Here is a 20405-nt window from a genome sequence, read left to right on the forward strand (position 1 = left end):
GGTTAAAGATGGACATTCAAATTGAACTACTACTAGAACTTTATTGGTATTACACACAGACATCTCACATCACAGATGGAACCCTGTTAGATTTAAGAGATAATATCTATAATAATGATTAATTAATAATAGTATATATACAGCTTCTTTCGGACAAAAACGTCATGAAAAAGCAGTGAAAGAAAAAAGATATTGTCCAAAAAAATGGTAAGATTTGTCAAAAATATCAAAATCTTCTTTTGGAAAAAAAAAAAAAAAAAAAAAATGCGCCAAAGCGTCGCAAATATGATAAAAGCAAGAGATATGCGACAAAAACATTGACAAATTAAGAAAAAACGAAGGTTGGAAGCATATGATCATCCGGGTCATTTTTTACAGTGCACGGAGCTCCTCCTCCAGTTTGTATAGAACACACCGAGATCACTGCGCGGGACGGAGGAGACCCGGGAAGACTTCTAACGTTTTTCTCCGGTCAGAAGCACGCGCTCAGGTGTTTCTGTGTCACGCGCTCAGGTGTTTCTGTGTCACGCGCTCAGGTGTTTCTGTGTGACTTCAACATATTTAATGTGAAGGTAACGGGTCCTGCTGCCACTTCCTGGTTTCAGGTAAGAGCTGCACGGTAATATAATGTAGTAATGATAATATAACGGCCGAAATGATTATCACGTTTATTTTTTTATCAATGTGGGACAAAATATTTTGACTGAGCTTTTATATTGAAATAAACCGAGCACTGCTTTCACTCGCACGCTGTTACTTTAGAATCAACTTGAAGTGATTCAGGAAGTTAACTCCTCTCTCTCTCTCTCTCTCTCTCTCTCTCTCTCTCTCTCTCTCTCACACTCACTCACTCACTCACTCACTCACTCACACACACACACACACTCTATTCTTGATTGTAGGAAGCCTAGCTATCGGTCAGCTCTTAAAGGGGAAGTGGTCTACTCAAAGCAGTGGAGGGGGGAGCATCTCAGAGAGAATAGGACGGGTGGGAGGGAGGGAGGGGGCTATAAATGTGGTGATAGAAAGAGCCTAAACACACACACACACACACACACACACACACACACACACACACACACACACATAGACACAGACACAGACACAACACACACACACACAGACACAGGCTATAAACACGGTACACATAGACATTTTAATAGGCTACATCTACTCCAGTACTGTACTTCAGTACCAGATGTTGAGGTACTTGTACTTTACTTGAGTCTTTTCTTTTCATGCCACTTTCTACTTCTACTCCGCTACATTTCAGAGAGAAATATTGGACTTTTGTTCCACTTTAGTTACATTACATTCATCTGTTCCAGCTTTAGTTACTAGTTACTTTAGTTACTCTGCTACATTCATCTGTTCCAGCTTTAGTTACTAGTTACTTTAGTTACTCCACTACATACATTCATCTCTGTTCCAGCTTTAGTTACTAGTTACTTTAGTTACTCCACTACATTCATCTGTTCCAGCTTTAGTTACTAGTTACTTTAGTTACTCCACTACATTCATCTGTTCCAGCTTTAGTTACTAGTTACTTTAGTTACTCTGCTACATTCATCTGTTCCAGCTTTAGTTACTAGTTACTTTAGTTACTCCGCTACATTCATCTGTTCCTGCTTTAGTTACTAGTTACTTTAGTTACTCCGCTACATTCATCTGTTCCAGCTTTCGTTTACTAGTTACTTTAGTTACTAGTTACTTTACACATTAGGATTACTCCACACAGAACACATGTAGTTTATAAATCTGATGTTTGATTCTAAAGTAAACTAGCCGACAATATAACGGACTACAAGTCCAGCTGAGATGATGAGACCATTAAACACACAGCTGGTTGGTTCCTTTACTCTTTCTAACATGGTAGGATTGTTCTCTACTTACTGAAGTAACATTTCCACTGCAGACCTTTAACTGTAACAGAGTATTTGTACAGGGTGGTATTGGTACTTTAACTGCAGTAAACTATATACTTCTTCCACCACAGTTTGATACTAAGATATCAAATATAAACACAGCTCCTCCTTAAAATCAACTCTACTTGTACTTTACATATCTGTATTTTCTGTTACATCCTAATCCTCCTGATTTATTTATCAAATAATTTTTCCAACTCAGGACGTTTTAGTAGTTTTCTATTGTTTTTAAGATGGCGTCGCTTCCTCTCTGTGTTGTTTTTCCTTTCTTTGTCTTTGTAATTATCTCAATGTCCTTGTAAATGAGGGTTACGTTGTTTTTTGTACATGCTGTGACTATACAAATCACAACATGTAAATAGGAACATGTTGGTGTTATTTTGTCACTTATTCAGAGCAGTAGGATTATTGGAACCATTCACCTGCATGTTCTGTGCTTGCCTGGTGCCGCTGGAGCCGTCAGACAGCGTTACAGCATGCATGGAGATGAGAAGGGTATGTATGGACTAGTCTAACTCTGGGGGTTACGGTGAATAAGATAATATTCCCAATAAGTTGGCGTGTTCCTTTAATATTGGATGAGGAGTTTTCTTTTGAACAAGTTCCTTCCTGAGACTATTTAGCAGAGCCACCGTCACTGCGTCTGGAGCTCAGCACCGCCCACGACCAATGTGATTGGTTTAAACAAATGCAAACAACCCAGAATGCATTTTTTTGTGTAGACCTTACTCTGTAGCGCTGTGGAGATAGAGGGCCCTATCTTGCACCCAGCACAGCGCAAAGCCCAGCGTTAGTCTCTTTGCTATTTTAAGACCGACGCAGTGGTCAGTTTCCCGTCCAGCGCCCACGTCGTTTAAATAACAAATGCACCTGTGCCTATCTGTGGTCTTACAGGGAGGTGTGTTCAGGTGCATTCTGCTGGTCTTACAGGGAGGTGTGTTCAGGTGCATTCTGGGAGTATTGCGATCTTGAGGCAGCGGGAAGTGATTGTGCCATTGACCATCAAAAACCTGGTCTAAAGTCAATAACGCAGCATTTCATTGTTATTTTAATAGTAAATCAGTAAAATGCTCCTAGGCTCGTGCACATCACACACTATGCTTGTTACACACACAGGGACACACAGCAGCACACACATGCACACACACACACACACACACACACACAGGTGTGTTCAGGTGCATTCTGGGCGTGCTGGTCTTGCAGGGAGGTGTGTTCAGGTGCATTCTGGGCGTGCTGGTCTTACAGGGAGGTGTGTTCAGGTGTATTCTGGGCGTGCTGGTCTTACAGGGAGGTGTGTTCAGGTGCATTCTGGGTCACACCGTGACCTTAGATCGTTTAAAATAGGGCCCTAAGTGTTTATAGACATTCAGAGAGTGTTAAAAAATGTAGAAATAATGGTTATTGTGTGTGTCTCCTCTCAGAGGTGAGGAGATGAGTGACGTGGAGGAAGAGAAGGAAGGGGAGGACGGAGCAGAGTCTGGAGTGTACAGTATGTCTACGAAGAGGGGCCGGTCCAAAGAGGATCCTCCAGACCCTAGTAATGAACCTGGACCCTCAGACACAAAGTAGGAGACTGTTTCTACATATTGGATTTTGGTTTTGTATAAACCACATAGTGAGATTTTTTTATCCTTTTCTTGTTCCTGCATGTGACAATGAATGGAGAGAGGAAACAATACATCATAGAGAAACAGTATGATGCGTTAATGAAAATAATAAACATAACTACATTGCTGTAGAGAAGAAAAGTTGTTCATCAAGAGTTTTATTTTGTATGGATGGGTGAAAAATATTATAATTGATACATTTGATTAAATATGAAAGTTCCTGAACACAAAGTGAAAGTGGTTTTAAAGTATTTGTTATAGATCAGGTTTACTGTCTCCTTGATGAAGTGGAAGGAATGTCTTCCTATTACCACCATGGTTATTGTGTGCTTGTCCCCTCTCAGACATCAGAAGATGAGTGATGTAGAGGAAGAGGAGGACGAAGAAGAGTCTGGAGTATCCGGCTGTCAGTCTATGAAGAATGACCCGTCTAAAGACGAACCTCTGAAGTTCAGTGATGAACCTGGACCCTCAGACACAAAGTAAGAGACAGTTTTTACTGTAAGCTGAACATATTGGATATGAGGATGGTTAAGGTTCAATAGCTTTTTTTTTTACAATGTGAAATCTGTGATTGTATTAAAATCTACTTCACAATAAGGGCTGCTGTCAAAACCCAAATTTCTTTTAACAGCACTAATTTTTTTGCTTAATGCACATGCGTTCTGTGATTTTGGCCTCGGGCTGCTCCGTAGTTTGGGAGATCAGGAAGCGCAGAGACGTGCAGTCAGGGTAGGCAAGCTAGGCACTGCCTACTAGGGCTGTCCTCCACTAAAGAAATTCTTAGTCGACTAACACTCATACGATTTTGTCAACTAATCGATTAGTTGATTTAATTGACAGAGCTGTGAGCTTTGAGAGGTGGTTAAGACTAGAAAAGCACAATATAAATGTAGTTAATTAACCATCTGTAAAACTGAGTTTCTCCACAATTAATCCTGCAGAAGCACCACTTTAAATCTTGTGTTTACCATAAATGTGCTCAGAAGTTTCTTGGAAATTAGTAACTAAGCATGAATAAGCATAAAAAATGACTAATGGACTAAAGAAATCTTAGTCGACTAAGACCAAAACTACCGATTAGTCGACTAATCGACTAAGAGGTGGCAGCCCTACTGCCTACCCTGTCAAAATTCAAACATAAAAATGTTTATTAAATAATTTTATTTAATAAACTTGTATTTCTATTTTTATTGTATATTCTTGTGATTTATATATGTGTATTATTCAAATTTGTAGGACGTTACGATGACAAATGTAGCAGTTACGCATAATCAAATACAAAAGAAATGGTAGAATAAGCAGTGCTTTTACTGTCCATTCATTGTGGATGACAAGCGAAAAACCCATGTTGCGCATGCGCACTTCGATCTTGTATTCCTCAACATGTACGGCAAAAAGCCCAACTCTGCTGTGCCTTTACACGTAAATATGTTATGCCAGTAATCACCTACGTTACATATAGGACATGGACCAATTAAAATCGAGATATTACTGGACATTTGCGCAGCTTACGTCATTAGCTACATTGTTTGTAAGCGTAATCCCCGCGAAATTCAAAGTCAAAATGACAGCAGCGGTGTCCACAACTGGTCTTGACAATACCAGCCACAGCTTCGGTGGAGCGCACATTTTACCACTCTGAAACGGATCAAAACATAAAGTCGGAACCGGACCGGGCGAGCACGTCTTTCAGCCCTTGCCATTCTGTCAATTGAGAGCCAGAGACTATGCAAACTGAAGGCCCGTAAAGACGAGTTTTACAACGCTGTGATCGACGTCTTAACGAGGAAAGAGCGGCGGATGGATTTTATGTCTATAAATAATACCAATTGGTGAGTCAGAAACTATTTTGGGCTTAATATGAATTGATAAGTTTGGTTGAATTAATGCCGATTGCAAGCCATTTGCCTTCATATTCAATTGAGCAGTGTGTGTGTTTTCATTGTTGCTGACAAACATAGCCTAATTGTCCGCTGTGCAATAATTAAGGATAAAGATGGTTGCATAACTTCCATTAAGATGCTAGACATTGTGTGTGTGTGTGTGTGTGTGTGTGTGTGTGTGTGTGTGTGTGTGTGTGTGATATGTCATCCTGATTGGAAATTTCTTGATATTGACCGTGCGTGTGTGCCGTGCTTGTGCATAACGTTTACTGTTTTGATATATTAGCCTAATCAATAAATTAGTAGGGATGCACCGATTGGGAAATTCTGGGCCGATACCGATACCGATGTTTAACATAACAACTTGGCCAATGGCCGATGCCGATGTTTTTTCTTTTCTATTTATTCCTTCTTTTGTGCTACAGAAACATACAAGTCTTTTGGCTCTTGATCACACTATCCTAGAATGAGCACAAATTCAATCAGACCAATTTATGAAACAAAAACAACCTTTCATGTCACTTTCTGGTTGACATTAGTTATAACCTTATTTATGACAAGTTCTTTTCTGAAAAATAACATTCAAAAACCTTTGACTGCTAACTAATCAATGAAAAGATTGTTTCAGTACATTGCCCAACAAAATTATTTGAGTGGTTTTAGCCTGATAAACAAAAACTTACTCAATGAGATTATTTTCATGGCCCAATAAAAAATATTTTTCTGCTAAATAAAAAAAAATACATCAAGTGTAAATGCAAAAACAAGTGAAATAAATCTGAACTCCATATATCTGTGGTGAAACTGATTGCAGAGATGTCGCAAGCCAGTAGCTCATGAATGTGCGTGGCCATGATGTTGTGGATTTCGGGGAGACAGACCTCGGCAAAGTGACGCCGGCTCGGCAGCGTGTAGCGTGGCTCCATAAACTTCATCAGACTCCGAAAACCCACGTCCTCCACTACAGAGAAAGGCTGGTCATCTAAAGCCATGAACCCCATCACCTTGTTTGTTATTTGTTTCGCTTTGGCGCTGTCTGGAGGCAGCTGTTTGGCTTTCTCAAACGCCATGTCAATTGAAGTCTGAGTCTTACCGGGGGTTTGCGCTTTCTTGGCGGCTTCATTTTTCCGTTTTTGGTCAGCTTGCAGGCAATTGCCGTACACCGCCTTGTGTCTGCTTCTCAAATGTCCAATGAGATTTGTTGTGTTAAATGTCTTTCTAACAGCGCCCCCCCCTCTTGAAATTTCAATGGAAAACGCATTGCAAACAGCAAAACGCTGATCTTTCTCTGAAACTGTAAAATATTGCCACACGACCGCCATCTTCTTTGTTTAATCTAAGTTACTGAGGAGAGTGCGCGGGTGCCCTCTTCCGTCTCGGTATCTCCCCCCACCCAAATAAAAAGAGGGAAAAAAAGTTTCTCCTGAGCACAGCGTTCATGACACATATAATCATCGGCGAATGTCATTTTTATTTCCCGATGGCCGATGGCAGTTAACTAGGCAAATATCGCCCGTTACCGATGTTCAGCCGATGCATCGGTGCATCCTATAAATTAGGTAATCTGGCTTTCATAAATCAGTGCCTAGCCTCTCACTGACATCACCGCACATCACTGAGGAAGCGATGCAGCAGTCACATTAGCAGAAAGACTAAAGTGCTTTGTGATAACATCCAGGGATCACCAAACCCACATCTCCAGTCTGATCTACGAGACCTGCAGTGTGCTGAAGTTGTTCCTAGAGAACGTGAACTGTGATGCCTTCACCTAACATCGAGCATAAGTCCCATTCCCACAGGTTCCTGAGCCTCTGTTGTCTGAAGTTCTAGATCGATTTTTATCCTACGTTCCATAGCGTCTTTTGTTCCAAGTTCTAGAGCTGCAGCACAAGCCTGTCAAATTTTAATCTTTACAATCCAAAATGTTTTTAGATTATCCCTCAAAAGAAAACATCCCTGCCGGAGCTGTCAGCTACTTTAGCGATGTGAAGCTACATAACGTTAACAATATTGTGTAGAATCCAGGACCGACAGAGCAGAAAAGTATTTTAAATGAAATGAGCTGGTTTGGCCATGAAGATGAGAGATAGGGTCAGCTTGATCGCAGTCCTTAGTTGCATGGGTGGTCAGTTGAGTGTCAGTGGTCAGTGTAACGTTAGTCCACTAGTGGGGCACACATAAATTGCACTGACTCATTCGCGGACAGTGGAGGGCAGCTTCATTTTGCCCTTCAGGTGGGCGTTCTCATAGTGTGACGTCACATTAAAACTATGAATTGGTGTCCCAGGGTCCATTGCTACTGTTGTCCCAAGTTCCAGAGCTATAGGTGTCCCAGATTCAATAGTCTGTTGTCCCAAGTTCCAAAGCCTCTGTTGTCTCCTGGTTCAACCGGTTGCCGTTCCTTGTCTCACGTTTTCTGCTCCACCCCTGCCCATTCCCCCATTCTTCAGTTCCCCAGACACTTGCCCTCGAGACTGTAGGCTGTTGTCTTTATTCAGCCCACCTCAGCTCCATCCATGCTCCACTTTTTTGCCCTTTTTTTTTAATTGGCCTACAGAGCCACTGGGCGCTAGCCTCGTGAGACCGTCCTGATCTCGCAAGCTCCAGTTTTCTACTCGCAGATCAGTCTGGCATCTTGAGATAGAGAAAATTTGGAGCCATTCGCCAAACGACAGACCAATCAGCGTTGGTTTTGAGGTGGGTTAGGTGGTGATAGACAGATGGTTCATCCAATCAGCTAACCAGGATTTTCAGACAGCGGTAGCCCTAATTCTGTTAGGTGCTCGCTAATGATATTTTCTCTTGGATCCTTCTTTTGGAATATGGATTATGGGAACCTGAAAGGGTGCCTTTTATTCGTTACCCAAACGGCAAATATCCTTTCCCGACATGTTGCTTCCTTGCTGAGCTAACGAGCTATGCCTTGCCTGCTGCAGAAGGGGCTTGTGGTTGTATTTTCATACGCTTCATTGATCTGATTGGTTGATTTGGCCCGTCTATCACCAACATAGGTGGTGATAGACCCCCTTCCCAAAAGTTCTCCAACGGTAAGTTCCCAGATGGATATGCCGAGCAAATGCGAAGCGATCCATCTGGCAGTCAGGTTAACTGGGAACTGCCCACTTTGAGCTTCATTTTGGCTCTTCAGAAACCCATGGCTGACGGCACGGAGACTACATCCATATTTTGGACAGTCTATGGCTTCAAACAGTGATGTGATTGCCCCAGAGAGTATTTATTGATAATTACACCACTTGATCTATAGTCCCCTTCATCCTGACATTTTGCAATTCATGAACCAAAACAGCAGGTGGAAGCTTTCTGCTCTCTGATCATCTAGACATTGTTGGTACCATGTTTTGTTACAATAACTTATAAAAGGTTTTTCATTTTAAAATAAATGTCTTTGTGTCCACAGAGAGAAAGGGACTTATGTCTCTGAGGAGGAGCAGCCGTCCTGCTGTGCTTTGTGTCAGGACGTCCTGAAGGATCCAGTCTCTACCAGCTGTGGACACTGGTTCTGCAGACAGTGCATAGACGAGTCTTCATCAGGAGACTCCTGCTGTCCCCAGTGTGGAGAAAGATCCAGAACAAGTAAGACTATACAACTGTCTGATGATGTCTGAAAACAGGATTCTTCATGTGTTACCACAGTCATTACATTTAAAGAAATCTAAGTCCTCCATTTTCATTCCATTTAAATAGTTATATTAATTTAGATAAGGAAAACTAACACTATTAATGAATAGCCTTTTGTATTTTCTCACAGTTTACGCTGTTAAATATAAACATAAGATCAGTGTGAAGGGGACATATGAACGTGTGAATGAAGGAGCTGATCAAACAGGAAGTGGAACCCTCCTCAACAAGATCTTCACTGCGCTCTACATCACAGACGAACTGAGTGAAGAAGTTAATACCCAACATGAGGTGAGGCAGCTCGAGACAGCTTCCAAGAGGGAGACCCTCCATGACTCTCCAATCAAGTGCAGCGACATCTTTAAAGCCTTACCTGGCCAACAGAAACACATCAGAGTTGTTCTGATGATCGGCGTCGCTGGCGTTGGAAAAACCTTCTCAGTGCAGAAGTTCTGTCTGGACTGGGCCGAGGGTTTGGAAAACCAAGATGTGGATCTGGTGATTCCTCTTTCCTTCAGGGAGCTGAACTTGATCAAAGATGAGCAGTACAGTCTTCTGGAGCTGCTCTGTGTTTTCCATCCATCATTACAGGAGGTCCCAGCAGAGCAGCTCGCTGGCTCTAAACCTCTCTTCATCTTTGATGGCCTGGATGAAAGCAGACTTTACCTGGATGTAAAGAACAGGAAGGTTGTTTCTGATGTCACACAGAAGTCATCAGTCAAAGTGCTGTTGACAAACCTCATCCAGGGGAAGCTGCTTCCCTCGGCTCTCGTCTGGATAACTTCCCGACCTGCAGCAGCCAATCAGATCCCTCCTGCGTGTGTTGACAGGATAACAGAAGTACGAGGCTTCACTGATGCCCAGAAGGAGGAGTACTTCAGGAAGAGAGTCAGTGATGAAGAGCTGTCCAGTAGAATCATCTCCCACATCAAGACCTCCAGGAGCCTCCACAACATGTGTCTGATCCCAGTCTTCTGCTGGATCACTGCTACAGTTCTGGACCACATGTTGACTACAGACCAGAGAGGAGAGCTGCCCAAGACCCTGACTGACATGTACTCACACTTCCTGCTGGTTCAGACAAAGAGGAAGAAGCTCAAGTATGCAGAGGGACATGAGACGAGTCCACAGGAGCTGACGGAGGCTGACAGGGAAGTTCTTCTGAAGCTGGGGAGGCTGGCGTTTGAAGAGCTGGAGAAAGGAAACATCATGTTCTACCAAGAAGACCTGGAGCGCTGTGGTCTGGATGTCACAGAGGCCTCGCTGTACTCAGGAGTTTGTTCAGAGATCTTCAAAAGAGAGAGTGTGATCTTCCAGAAAACAGTCTACAGCTTCGTTCATCTGAGCGTTCAGGAGTTTCTGGCTGCAGTCTACCTGTTCCACTGTTACACCAACAGGAACACAAAGGTACTCAAGGACTTCCTGGGGAAAGGCAATGTTGATAAATCTCTGGATGTCTTCTTGAAGAGAGCCATGGAGAAATCCCTTGAAAGTAAAAATGGCCACCTGGACCTGTTTGTCCGTTTCCTTCATGGCCTCTCTCTGGAGTCCAACCAGAGACTCTTAGGAGGCCTGATGGGTCAGGCAGACAACAGTCCAGAAATCATCCAGAGAGCCATTAACAACCTGAAGAAGATGAAGAAGACCAATATCTCTCCTGACAGAAGCATCAACATCTTCCACTGTCTGACGGAGATGAACGACCACTCAGTACATCAGGAGATCAGAGAGTTCCTGAAGTCAAAGAAGAGATCAAAGTACCTCTCTGTGATCCACTGCTCAGCTCTGGCCTACATGCTGCAGATGTCAGAGGAGGTTCTGGATGTGTTGGACCTGAATCAGTACAAATCATCCTTAGAGGGACGACGGAGACTGATTCTAGCTGTGAGGAACTGCAGAAAGTCTCTGTAAGTCCAGATGTGATTATCAAAACTATGGGTTGATTCTATGGGTCTCCCTTCTTTTGTCGTGAGTTTTGAGCTGGTTCATGACAAAGTGGGGACTCATAATATTTAGCGTTTAAGTTACACTTTTGTTACTTTAAGTCTAATTAGTTAGAATGTCCCGATCAGCTTTTTTGACTCCCGATCCAAAATCCAGATTTTTCAAATATTGATTATCTGCCGATACAAAGCACAGTAAGGGGCACTGTAGTGTGTCTTAAAAAAAGCCCGGTAAAACTGCAAACCACCATTGAATCAACCAAAAAATGTTCTCTTATTTGTGAAATAAGCATGTGACCTGTTTCAACTCCGCCCGTCAAAGAAACAGAATTTAATAAAATGAAGAATCGGAATTGAAATCAGAATTGTTAAAACCCAAACCATGCCCAACCTTACACATCTCACGCTTAATAGTCAATCTTTGGTTTTCTTCTCAGGCAGTCTGGCGGTGTGTCTGTGGCGCAGGGCATGTGTGATAAAAGGAGGTGATCATTACAAGCTGAAGCTGTATGTGATCGGGGTAATGTAAACGGTTGACCAACATGGATTTTTTAGTGCCGATGCCAATACCGATTTCTTTTCATCAGCCTTAGCTGATGACCGATACGGGCTGCCGATTTTCTTGAGCCGATATTTGGAGCCGATACTGCTTTTGCTCCCTCCAATTTACATCATAAAAATGACACAATGATGATAACAAATGTTACAAGTCTCAATTTAAAAAGGGTCATTTATTGAACTTATAAAAAAAAAGTGACACTGATCTGTGTCACTTCTGCAATCATCTTACATTCATATCACCCAAATTATGTGTGCAATGTGCATCATATGGATGAGTGCACTGCATATGGTTAACTGTGCAAGGGTAAAAGGCTTTCATCAACATCTACAACACAGCCTTGATGATGCATTGCTTGCTGACATATTATAAGACAGATATAATAAAACTATCGCCAAACACAGCAGCCGCGTATCAGCCGATGCCGATGCCGATACATGTAAAAACGCAAGTTTCGGCCCGATATATCGGTTGCCCGATAAATCGGTCTATCACTAGTTAAACGGGGTAAATTCCAATGCCCGATCAGCTAACAACTGCCAAAATCAGCTCCGATCCGATACTGTGATCGGGATTGGGACATTCCTAATAATTAGTATTGCACCAGTTTGGCTGTTTCTCTGGTCAGAGAGGTAAGAACCCAGACTGTCTTTCTGAATTGTTACTGGTGTAATTTCTGGGGAGATTCACATGTTTTGTATATTTTTTAGTTTTGGTAAGTGGTTTGAGGATTTTGTCCTGGCTATTTTGACTCACTGGTTGCATATTCTTCTAATTTACTATGGTGTAAAGTAAGTGGTCTCCCTTCTTTAGTTGTGAGTTTTGATGATGTTGGAGTGAGGTGCCTGGGACAGGTGGAAACTCTGGTGAACAGGTAGAAAATGACAGTGAATGAAAGGGCCGGAGGAAGAGTAAATGTGGCAGAATAAGAGGAATGACATGATGATGGTCCACAATGACAAAGTCTTTCTACTTATTTTAGGGAAAAGATCATTCATTAGGACATAGTAATGTTGAGCTACACATGAGATTGGATTATAACCTACTTTTTTGTTCTTTATTCAGATTGAGGAGCTGTGGTTTGTCAGAGATCAGCTGTGCTCCTCTGGTCTCAGCTCTGAAGTCCAACCCCTCCCATCTGAGAGAGCTGGACCTGAGTGACAACGAGAAGCTGGGGGATTCAGGAGTGAAGCTGCTGTGTGCTGGATTGGAGAGTCCAAACTGTAGACTGGAGACTCTGAGGTCAGTCCATGTATTTTGGTCTTGTACAGTGAATATCTACCTAATTTAAATCCAAATTCATTAAATCCAGAACAAATGTTTAAAAGTTTAAAATCAGTTCACTTGTTTTCAGGTTTTGTCCGAACACAAATTACAACAACTCTTTTTTTGTCGCCGTTTTGGAACCAAAATGGGTCACCTACATGATCCGGTGAGGGGTCTGGTCCCGCCACTATTATAACCTCTTTGGTTTTATAATGAACTTAAAATATTTTATATTATTTATTGTGTGTTCTGTGCTAATGCTTCCTACGCCACCCACCCGAATAAACACCAACAAAGAAGCCTCCATCCCGCTGTACGCTCGCACACAGACATGCTAGGATAGATTGACTATAAAGTTCACGGTTTGTGGTTGACTTTTTCCATTACTACATAATTCCACAATATAGAAAATAATAAAAAGAAAAATCAGAAGGTGTGTCCAAACTTCTGACAGGTACTATATATATAAATATATATATATGACCCTAAAACCATGATACGAACTGAAAAGTGGGTTTTGTGAACCGTACCACCCCTAATAACTACCTATATACTATAATTGGTTGATCATACAACTACAATCCTACAAAATCTGATTTCGCTCACTTATAAACAATAAACAATCATTTATAATTTTGAAAGCATTCTTAGTTTACAGCTTTTTTTCACACCTGCCTAAGACTTTTGCAGCACTGTATATATATATATATATATATATATATATATATGTGTGTGTGTGTGTGTGTGTGTGTGTGTGTGTGTGTGTGTGTGTGTGTGTGTGTGTGTGTGTGTGTGTGTGTGTTTAACCCTTGTGTTGACTTCGGGTCACATTGACCCGTTTTCAATTTTTGTTTATATCAGAAAATATGGGACGTAGAAATAAGCGCTTAAAATGTGTAGAAGAAAAATTTAACAATTTGAAATGTTGGAAAAAGCAAAAAAAACTGTGACAAAAAATGGGGCCAAAAATGTCAAAAAGGTTTTTTAAAGGCTGACGGGAAGACAACACAAGGGATATATATGTAAGTGTGTGTGTGTGTGTGTGTGTGTGTGTGTGTGTGTGTGTGTGTGTGTGTATGTATGTATGTATGTATGTATATATATATATATATATATATATATATATATATATATATATATATATATATATATATATATGTATACACATATATATACTGTTTATTTATGTATATATACTGTAAATGTGTATGTATATACTGTATATACACACACACACATATATACACATGTATATATATATATATATATATACTGTTTATTTATGTATATATACTGTAAATGTGTATATATATGTGTATGTATATACTGTATATACACACACACACATATACTGTATATACACATATATATATACATACTGTTTATATATGTGTGTATACTGTATATGTGTATATACGTATACACACACACACACACACAAACAAACACAAATATATATATATATATATATATATATATATATATATATATATATCATTCAATGTGTTTCTTTATTTTCATGACTATTTACATTGTAGATTCTCACTGAAGGCATCAAAACTATGAATGATGTGGAATTATGTACTTAACAAAAAAGTGTGAAATTTTTTTTTTTTGATAACTCTGCAAACCCTTGGTGTTCTCTCAATGAGCTTCATGAGGTAGTCACCTGAAATGGTTTTACCTTCACAGGTGTGCTTTGTCAGGGTTCATTAGTGGAATTTTTTCCCTTATTAATAAAAAAGCAAAGGGTGGCTACTTTGAAGAATCTAAAATATAAGACATGTTTTCAGTTATTTCACACTTTTTTGTTAAGTACATAATTCCATATGTGTTCATTCATAGTTTTGATGCCTTCAGTGAGAATCTACAATGTAAATAGTCATGAAAATAAAAAGGAAACACATTGAATGAGAAGGTGTGTCCAAACACTTGGCCTGTACTGTATATATATATATATATATATATATATATATATATATATACATACATACATACAGTCATGTGAAAAAAGTACGACACCCATGCTAAAGTTGACTAAAAAGAGGAATAAAAATATCATCTTTTGGAAATTGAGCTTAATGCCTTAATTAAAAAATGAGGAAAAGTCCAATCTTTAAGGACACCAATTTTCTTTGTGAATGAATAATGTATCGTAAATAAATGAATGTTCTTCCTTAAAATACAGGGGGCATAAGTCAGTACACCCCAATGTTAAATTCCCATAGAGGCAGGCAGATTTTGATTTTTAAAGGCCAGTTATTTCATGGATCCAGGATACTATGTATCCTGATAAAGTTCCCTTGGTCTTTGGAATTAAAATAGCCCCCCCACATCATTACATACCCTTCACCATACCCCCACATCATCACATACCCTTCACCATACCCCCACATCATCACATACCCTTCACCATACCTAGAGCTTGGCATGGTTTGATTTGCATTGAGAGATGATTTCATGGAAAGTACCCCATGCCAATCTCTAGGTATGGTGAATATTAATTAGAGCTCTTTTTCACTTTTTGTATTTTACAGTTTGTATCCTGATCCTGTTGTGTTCAGGTGTTTTTGTTTTCTAAACATTCTTCAGCTCTGAAAAGATTATTAAACATTGAATGATTTCAAGTAGGAACATTGTCTTCTAAAGTTACATCATTTATTCTTTATTCAGATTCAGGAAATGCAGTTTGTCAGAGATCAGCTACACATTTAAAACCTCAACACATCTGATTGGATTATAAATGGATTTTTATCTTCATTTATGCTTTATTCAGTTTGAGGGGTTGTGGTTTGTCAGAGATCGGCTGTGCTGCTCTTGCCTCAGCTCTGAAGTCGAACCCCTCCCATCTGAGAGTGCTGGACTTGAGAGACAACAAGCTGCAGGAGTCAGGAGTGAAGCTGCTGTGTGATCTAAAGGACAGTCCAAACTTTGAACTGAAAACTCTGAGGTCAGTTCCCTGACTCTGTTACTGTTATAGATCTATTATGTTTAATTAACAATTAAACCTAATGTATATGCAAACATAACTTACATCCACTTACATCCAATGCTGTAAATTTTGCTTTTGTTCATATTTTCACGTTTCTTGTATTCAATTAAGTCTGCAGTAACAAAAGAATTGTGTTTCTTAAAGCTCGATTGTGTAATTGTTTGAGTTGATTCTTGGCAAAAAACACTTTTTTCTTTCACAAATATTTGCTCATTCGTGTCTATTTACTTCCACCAACTAATCAAAGTATTCTCGTAAGCGTAGAATCTGACATTCAGAATAGTTCAGAATACATACGAGCGAGTCGCTCAAGTGATAGCCACCATGTTGCGCCTCCATCTTTAAAATACATTATCCCTAGAGGGACATACCTCCGCCTTTCGCGCTTTTACACTCAGTGGCACCGTGACGAATGCCAGGGGGAGATTACTTGCTGACTGCCGGCAGATTTCAAAGCCTGTTGAAGAGGTAGGATCACACCTATTCTCGAGGATATGTAACGGAGTTGCCAAGGAAGTTAAAAGAGAATTAAAACGACAACGTGACAGGCAAAGCAACAAGACCAAAGTTAATATTGGAGTGTTAGGAACACTCACGGACGAAGTCGTACTTCTTGGAATAATACGGTCACCATAGGAGTTAAAACGCACTCGGAATGGGAGGGGCTAGAAAATAATATTCAGTTGGTTGTCATATACAATTTCTCCCTAGATGGGAGAAATCCTTACACAATGTCACTGTCTACTGTCAAAATCATTAAAAACAGAAACTTTTGCATGTCTTAAATTATCAAGTTACCTTAACGGAGACGTGGTCTTCTTTGGAGTTAATGTGGATGGTTTTATTTTAGCTGTGGTGACATGAGGCTGATATTTATGGTTTAAATATTAATATATATTTGCCGCGGGACACTTTGCCTCCAGAGAAGCCCGGAGTCTTGTCTTATGCTGTTTGGACCCTTAGTAGATGAAATGGGCTGATGTGGTTGGCCATTATTAGAGCCCACCATTCCTGACTACTCCCTGTTTCATGTGAATGTAAAAATTCAGGTTGAGTATATGGCAAACATGTTGTGACCATAGTTATGTGGAATCAACAGTGCCATTAACTGAATCCAAGGGGCAGATGTACGTACATTGTGTGTTCACTCAACTAAAAGTATGATTCTTGTGGCAGCTCGTCTCCTTGGCCTATGTCTTTGACTTGCTGGGATTACTGCTGCCATTTCACCAGGAGCCATAAGCCAGGATACCTGCATCCATGGTTTACACCTGCTTTTAAGAGGCAGAGAATTTTCACCGCAAAATAGAGGTGTGCTGTCACGAGAGATTTTTGTACATTCCATGGAATACATAAGTAGGCACACATTACGCTTCCCCTCCCTCTCTTTATGGGAAACTCCCACTTTCCCCTTGACCCTCCCGTGAATGCATATGCATGACACGGAAATGCGCAATTGGCCATTTTCAGATCCCACAACAGGCAGTCTGTGCTTTTACCTCAGTGCGGCCTGTTTGTATATACCTCGCCATGCTTTTACGCGCACGATGCGAGACAAATACGCCTGAAGTGGGCGCAAAAGCGTTAGTACATCTGGCCCGGAATGTTTTACCCCTTCTCATAAAATAACTGCTGTATTTGTGTTTTTCTTTTCAGGGTGAATCCGGCCATGAGTGCAGAGACGGCTCTACGTGAGTTGTATTTACGACAGTAATGTTAAATACAAGTACTCCACAGCGACTCTAGGGGTAGCTGTTTGACAAAAACGGAAACTACATAGTATGCCTTTAACGGTTTAGGAATGTTGGGTCACCTGAATGTCCAAAATAGAGTTTGACATCTTGATCCCCCACCAGATCCATCCACGTCGAAGACAAACCCTGATGTGTCTGAGGACAGAAGAGAGGATCAGAAGAGTCCTGATGATCCAGAGAAGTTGAAGCAGCAGCAGCTTGTGGCTGGAGAGGCTCCCAATACAAATGTCAGTGTTTCACTTTAACATTTTTACTGAAGAAGTCACTCGGATGAGAGACAAATCATCTTGGGAGCACCTTTAGCCAAGTTCAGTTACCTTAAATTGAACCTTCCTTAGTACTGAGAGAGTTGGGGGGGGGGCATTTTCTGCTCCCATTTCAATGAGTTCTAATCAACTCTTTTTGTTCCTTTTTCAGTCTCAGGAAATGTTATCGTTCATACCTAAACTACTGACTGAGTCTGGGAAGACTTCATACAGGTAACCAAATCATAAAAAGCTGATTACCTTAACCAAGTCAACTGCTTTGAGTTCTTTAACCCCACCTCCTTTCTACACTTTAACCTAAAAGTTAACCATCAGTTCAGTTCATCTCATTTCACCCACGTTGTTTAAATAGCAAATGCACCTGCGCCCATCTGTGGCCCATGGGCATACTGGTCTTACAGGGAGGTGTGTTCAGGTGCATTCTGGGAGTATTGCTATCTTGAGGCAGCGGGAATGGATCGCGCCATTGACCAACAAAAACCTGGTCTAAAGTCAATAACGCAGCATTTCATTGTTATTTTAACAGAGCATTAGTAAAATGCTTCTAGGCTCGTGCACAGCGCGCACACACACACACACACACACACACATGCAGAAGATTACAAATAAAAATATTACGGTGCAAATCCTCCATCATAATAGCGATGCTTCAAGGGAATGGGAGATGATCTCTGATTGGTTGATTGCATGTTACACCCAAAACACACCTCTGATTAATGAAGACACTAAGAACAACCCTTTAGGACCAGGCGCCCGGCGCACAGAGCCTTTTTTCTGCCGTCAAAACTATCAAAAGTGGATTTGGACACGCCCTAAACACACCTGCACCAGGCGCGTCACACCATGCGCTCAGATTGATAAAATAGGGCCCTTAAGGCGTCTGTATACTCCATCAGAACAGCATGTCAGATGGTCTAACAGCTTCAGAAACTCCTCCACACACTCTTCACTTCAACTCCTTTTCACTTCTTACACTTCACTATAAACATGCATATGATTAACACTCCTGCAGCTGCTACTTCTCATTCTTTTTATTCCAGAAAGTCCGTTTGATCCCCAACATTTTAAGCAATGCAGCAATCACATTTCTGAATATCTGATGGATCAGATTTTGTGTGACGTTCAGTTTGAGGTCACAACGCCTGATCAATCACCTACATCCTACAGGTTCAGGTGTCCTGTACCAGGTGTGTTCCAGTGTGCTTTGACTGGACTGGTGTTTGTTACGACTCAGGAGGCGGAGCTGCTGTACAACACTGTCCAATGGGACGAGAGCCTCCTCCAATCAGCTGGCAGGATGGCTGCAGGGCCTCTGTACGACATCAAGTGTTCAGAGGAGGCTGCTGTCTGTCAGCTCCACCTTCCACACTGTGAAATCATAGATGGTAAGAGATGAGTTTAGTAGAGCTGCTAGTTAGTAGTAGTCAAACTAGTACCACTGCTGCAATACAATAATTCTCCATCAAACCAAAGCTGACCAGCTGTGTGTCTCCACAGCTCCTCTACCTGATGGCCTGTTGTCTGTCGTCCACATCACTGATGATGGGATGAGCATCCTGGAGCCGCTGGAGATTAGTGACACTCACGTGGTTGTAAATGTCCCTCACCTCTCTAACTTTGGCCTGATCTGGGATGTTGTTAAAAGGTTGTGGACGAAACCTGTCAGCAGCCAAGTTCTGCTGTTCCTCGGACAACCAAACCAAGCAACACAGAGGCAAAACCTCAACATGCTTCTCCTGCCGAGAAACATCGCTCTGAACGAGGTAAAGCTTCATGTTACAATGTTTAAAGCCTGTCTTGAAACACCAGTGACCATGTTTGTAGTGCTGTTGGTGTTGATGTAGTCCAGAATGTAGGAGGCATATGAATCAATGTCCTTGTGGAGTCCAGGGTGGCAAACACACTCTAGTCTGTGTGTTCAAACTGGTGCTCAGTCTGCCACTCCTAACTGTCCTCACTGGAGGTTTGACACATTTGATGAGTGGTGTGTACTTGATTTAAAAAAATGTTCTGATGTGTCTTCAGGTGAGCGAACAACATCAAGAATCTAGAAACATCCGGGTTCCTTCCAAATGTAAACTCATCAAAGATCAAAGTTACAGCGTCCAATGTCCTCAGGCCGTTAAAATACAGCCCAAGGTGAGTATTTCAAAATAAAAGTCTTTGTTAGTGCTGTAACAATTCATCCTTTAGTTAACTTTAGATTCTCTGGAGATACTGACTCTTTGGTTTCTCAGAAAGCAGATTTTGAGGTGGAGTTTGGACCAAACTACCACACAACCTTTGAGATCCGCCTGCCTATAAACACACCAGAAGTGACTTTAATAGTCCAAGATGAAGGACAGAGTGACATGAGACCTGAGAGACAGATCATCTGGGAGTGTGACGTGGACCTGATTGGTAAAGTTTTGATCCACCTGATACAACAGAAGAGAATAGACTTATATAGTTATGAAGACTATCAGTATGGAGGTGTGCGTTCGAATCCCACTTCTGACACAAATCTTAGTGGGTGGGTTAGGGTTTCTGTGGGGTCTTAAAAAGTCTGGAAAAGTCTAACATTTC

At 41.1% G+C, this 20405-nt stretch overlaps 1 protein-coding gene across 1 annotated transcript in view; it reads left to right on the top strand.

Annotated features, from left to right (window-relative positions):
- Positions 1-3113: 3113 nt before the first annotated feature.
- Positions 3114-20405, top strand: part of LOC114549634 (NACHT, LRR and PYD domains-containing protein 1b allele 2-like) — a 28345-nt gene continuing 11053 nt past the window's right edge. Inside the window, exons 1-14 of the mRNA XM_028570017.1 lie at positions 3114-3145; positions 3350-3493; positions 3880-4017; positions 8840-9015; positions 9191-10967; positions 12628-12804; positions 15605-15778; positions 17477-17511; positions 17677-17801; positions 17992-18053; positions 19008-19225; positions 19338-19603; positions 19866-19979; positions 20078-20240. Coding sequence (XP_028425818.1) covers positions 3360-3493; positions 3880-4017; positions 8840-9015; positions 9191-10967; positions 12628-12804; positions 15605-15778; positions 17477-17511; positions 17677-17801; positions 17992-18053; positions 19008-19225; positions 19338-19603; positions 19866-19979; positions 20078-20240 — 3559 coding nt within the window. The 5' untranslated portion in view covers positions 3114-3145; positions 3350-3359. The remainder of the gene's footprint in view (positions 3146-3349; positions 3494-3879; positions 4018-8839; positions 9016-9190; positions 10968-12627; positions 12805-15604; positions 15779-17476; positions 17512-17676; positions 17802-17991; positions 18054-19007; positions 19226-19337; positions 19604-19865; positions 19980-20077; positions 20241-20405) is intronic.

The sequence above is a fragment of the Perca flavescens genome, chromosome 22 (assembly GCF_004354835.1).
Source record: "Perca flavescens isolate YP-PL-M2 chromosome 22, PFLA_1.0, whole genome shotgun sequence".
Classification (NCBI taxonomy): Eukaryota; Metazoa; Chordata; class Actinopteri; order Perciformes; family Percidae; genus Perca; species Perca flavescens.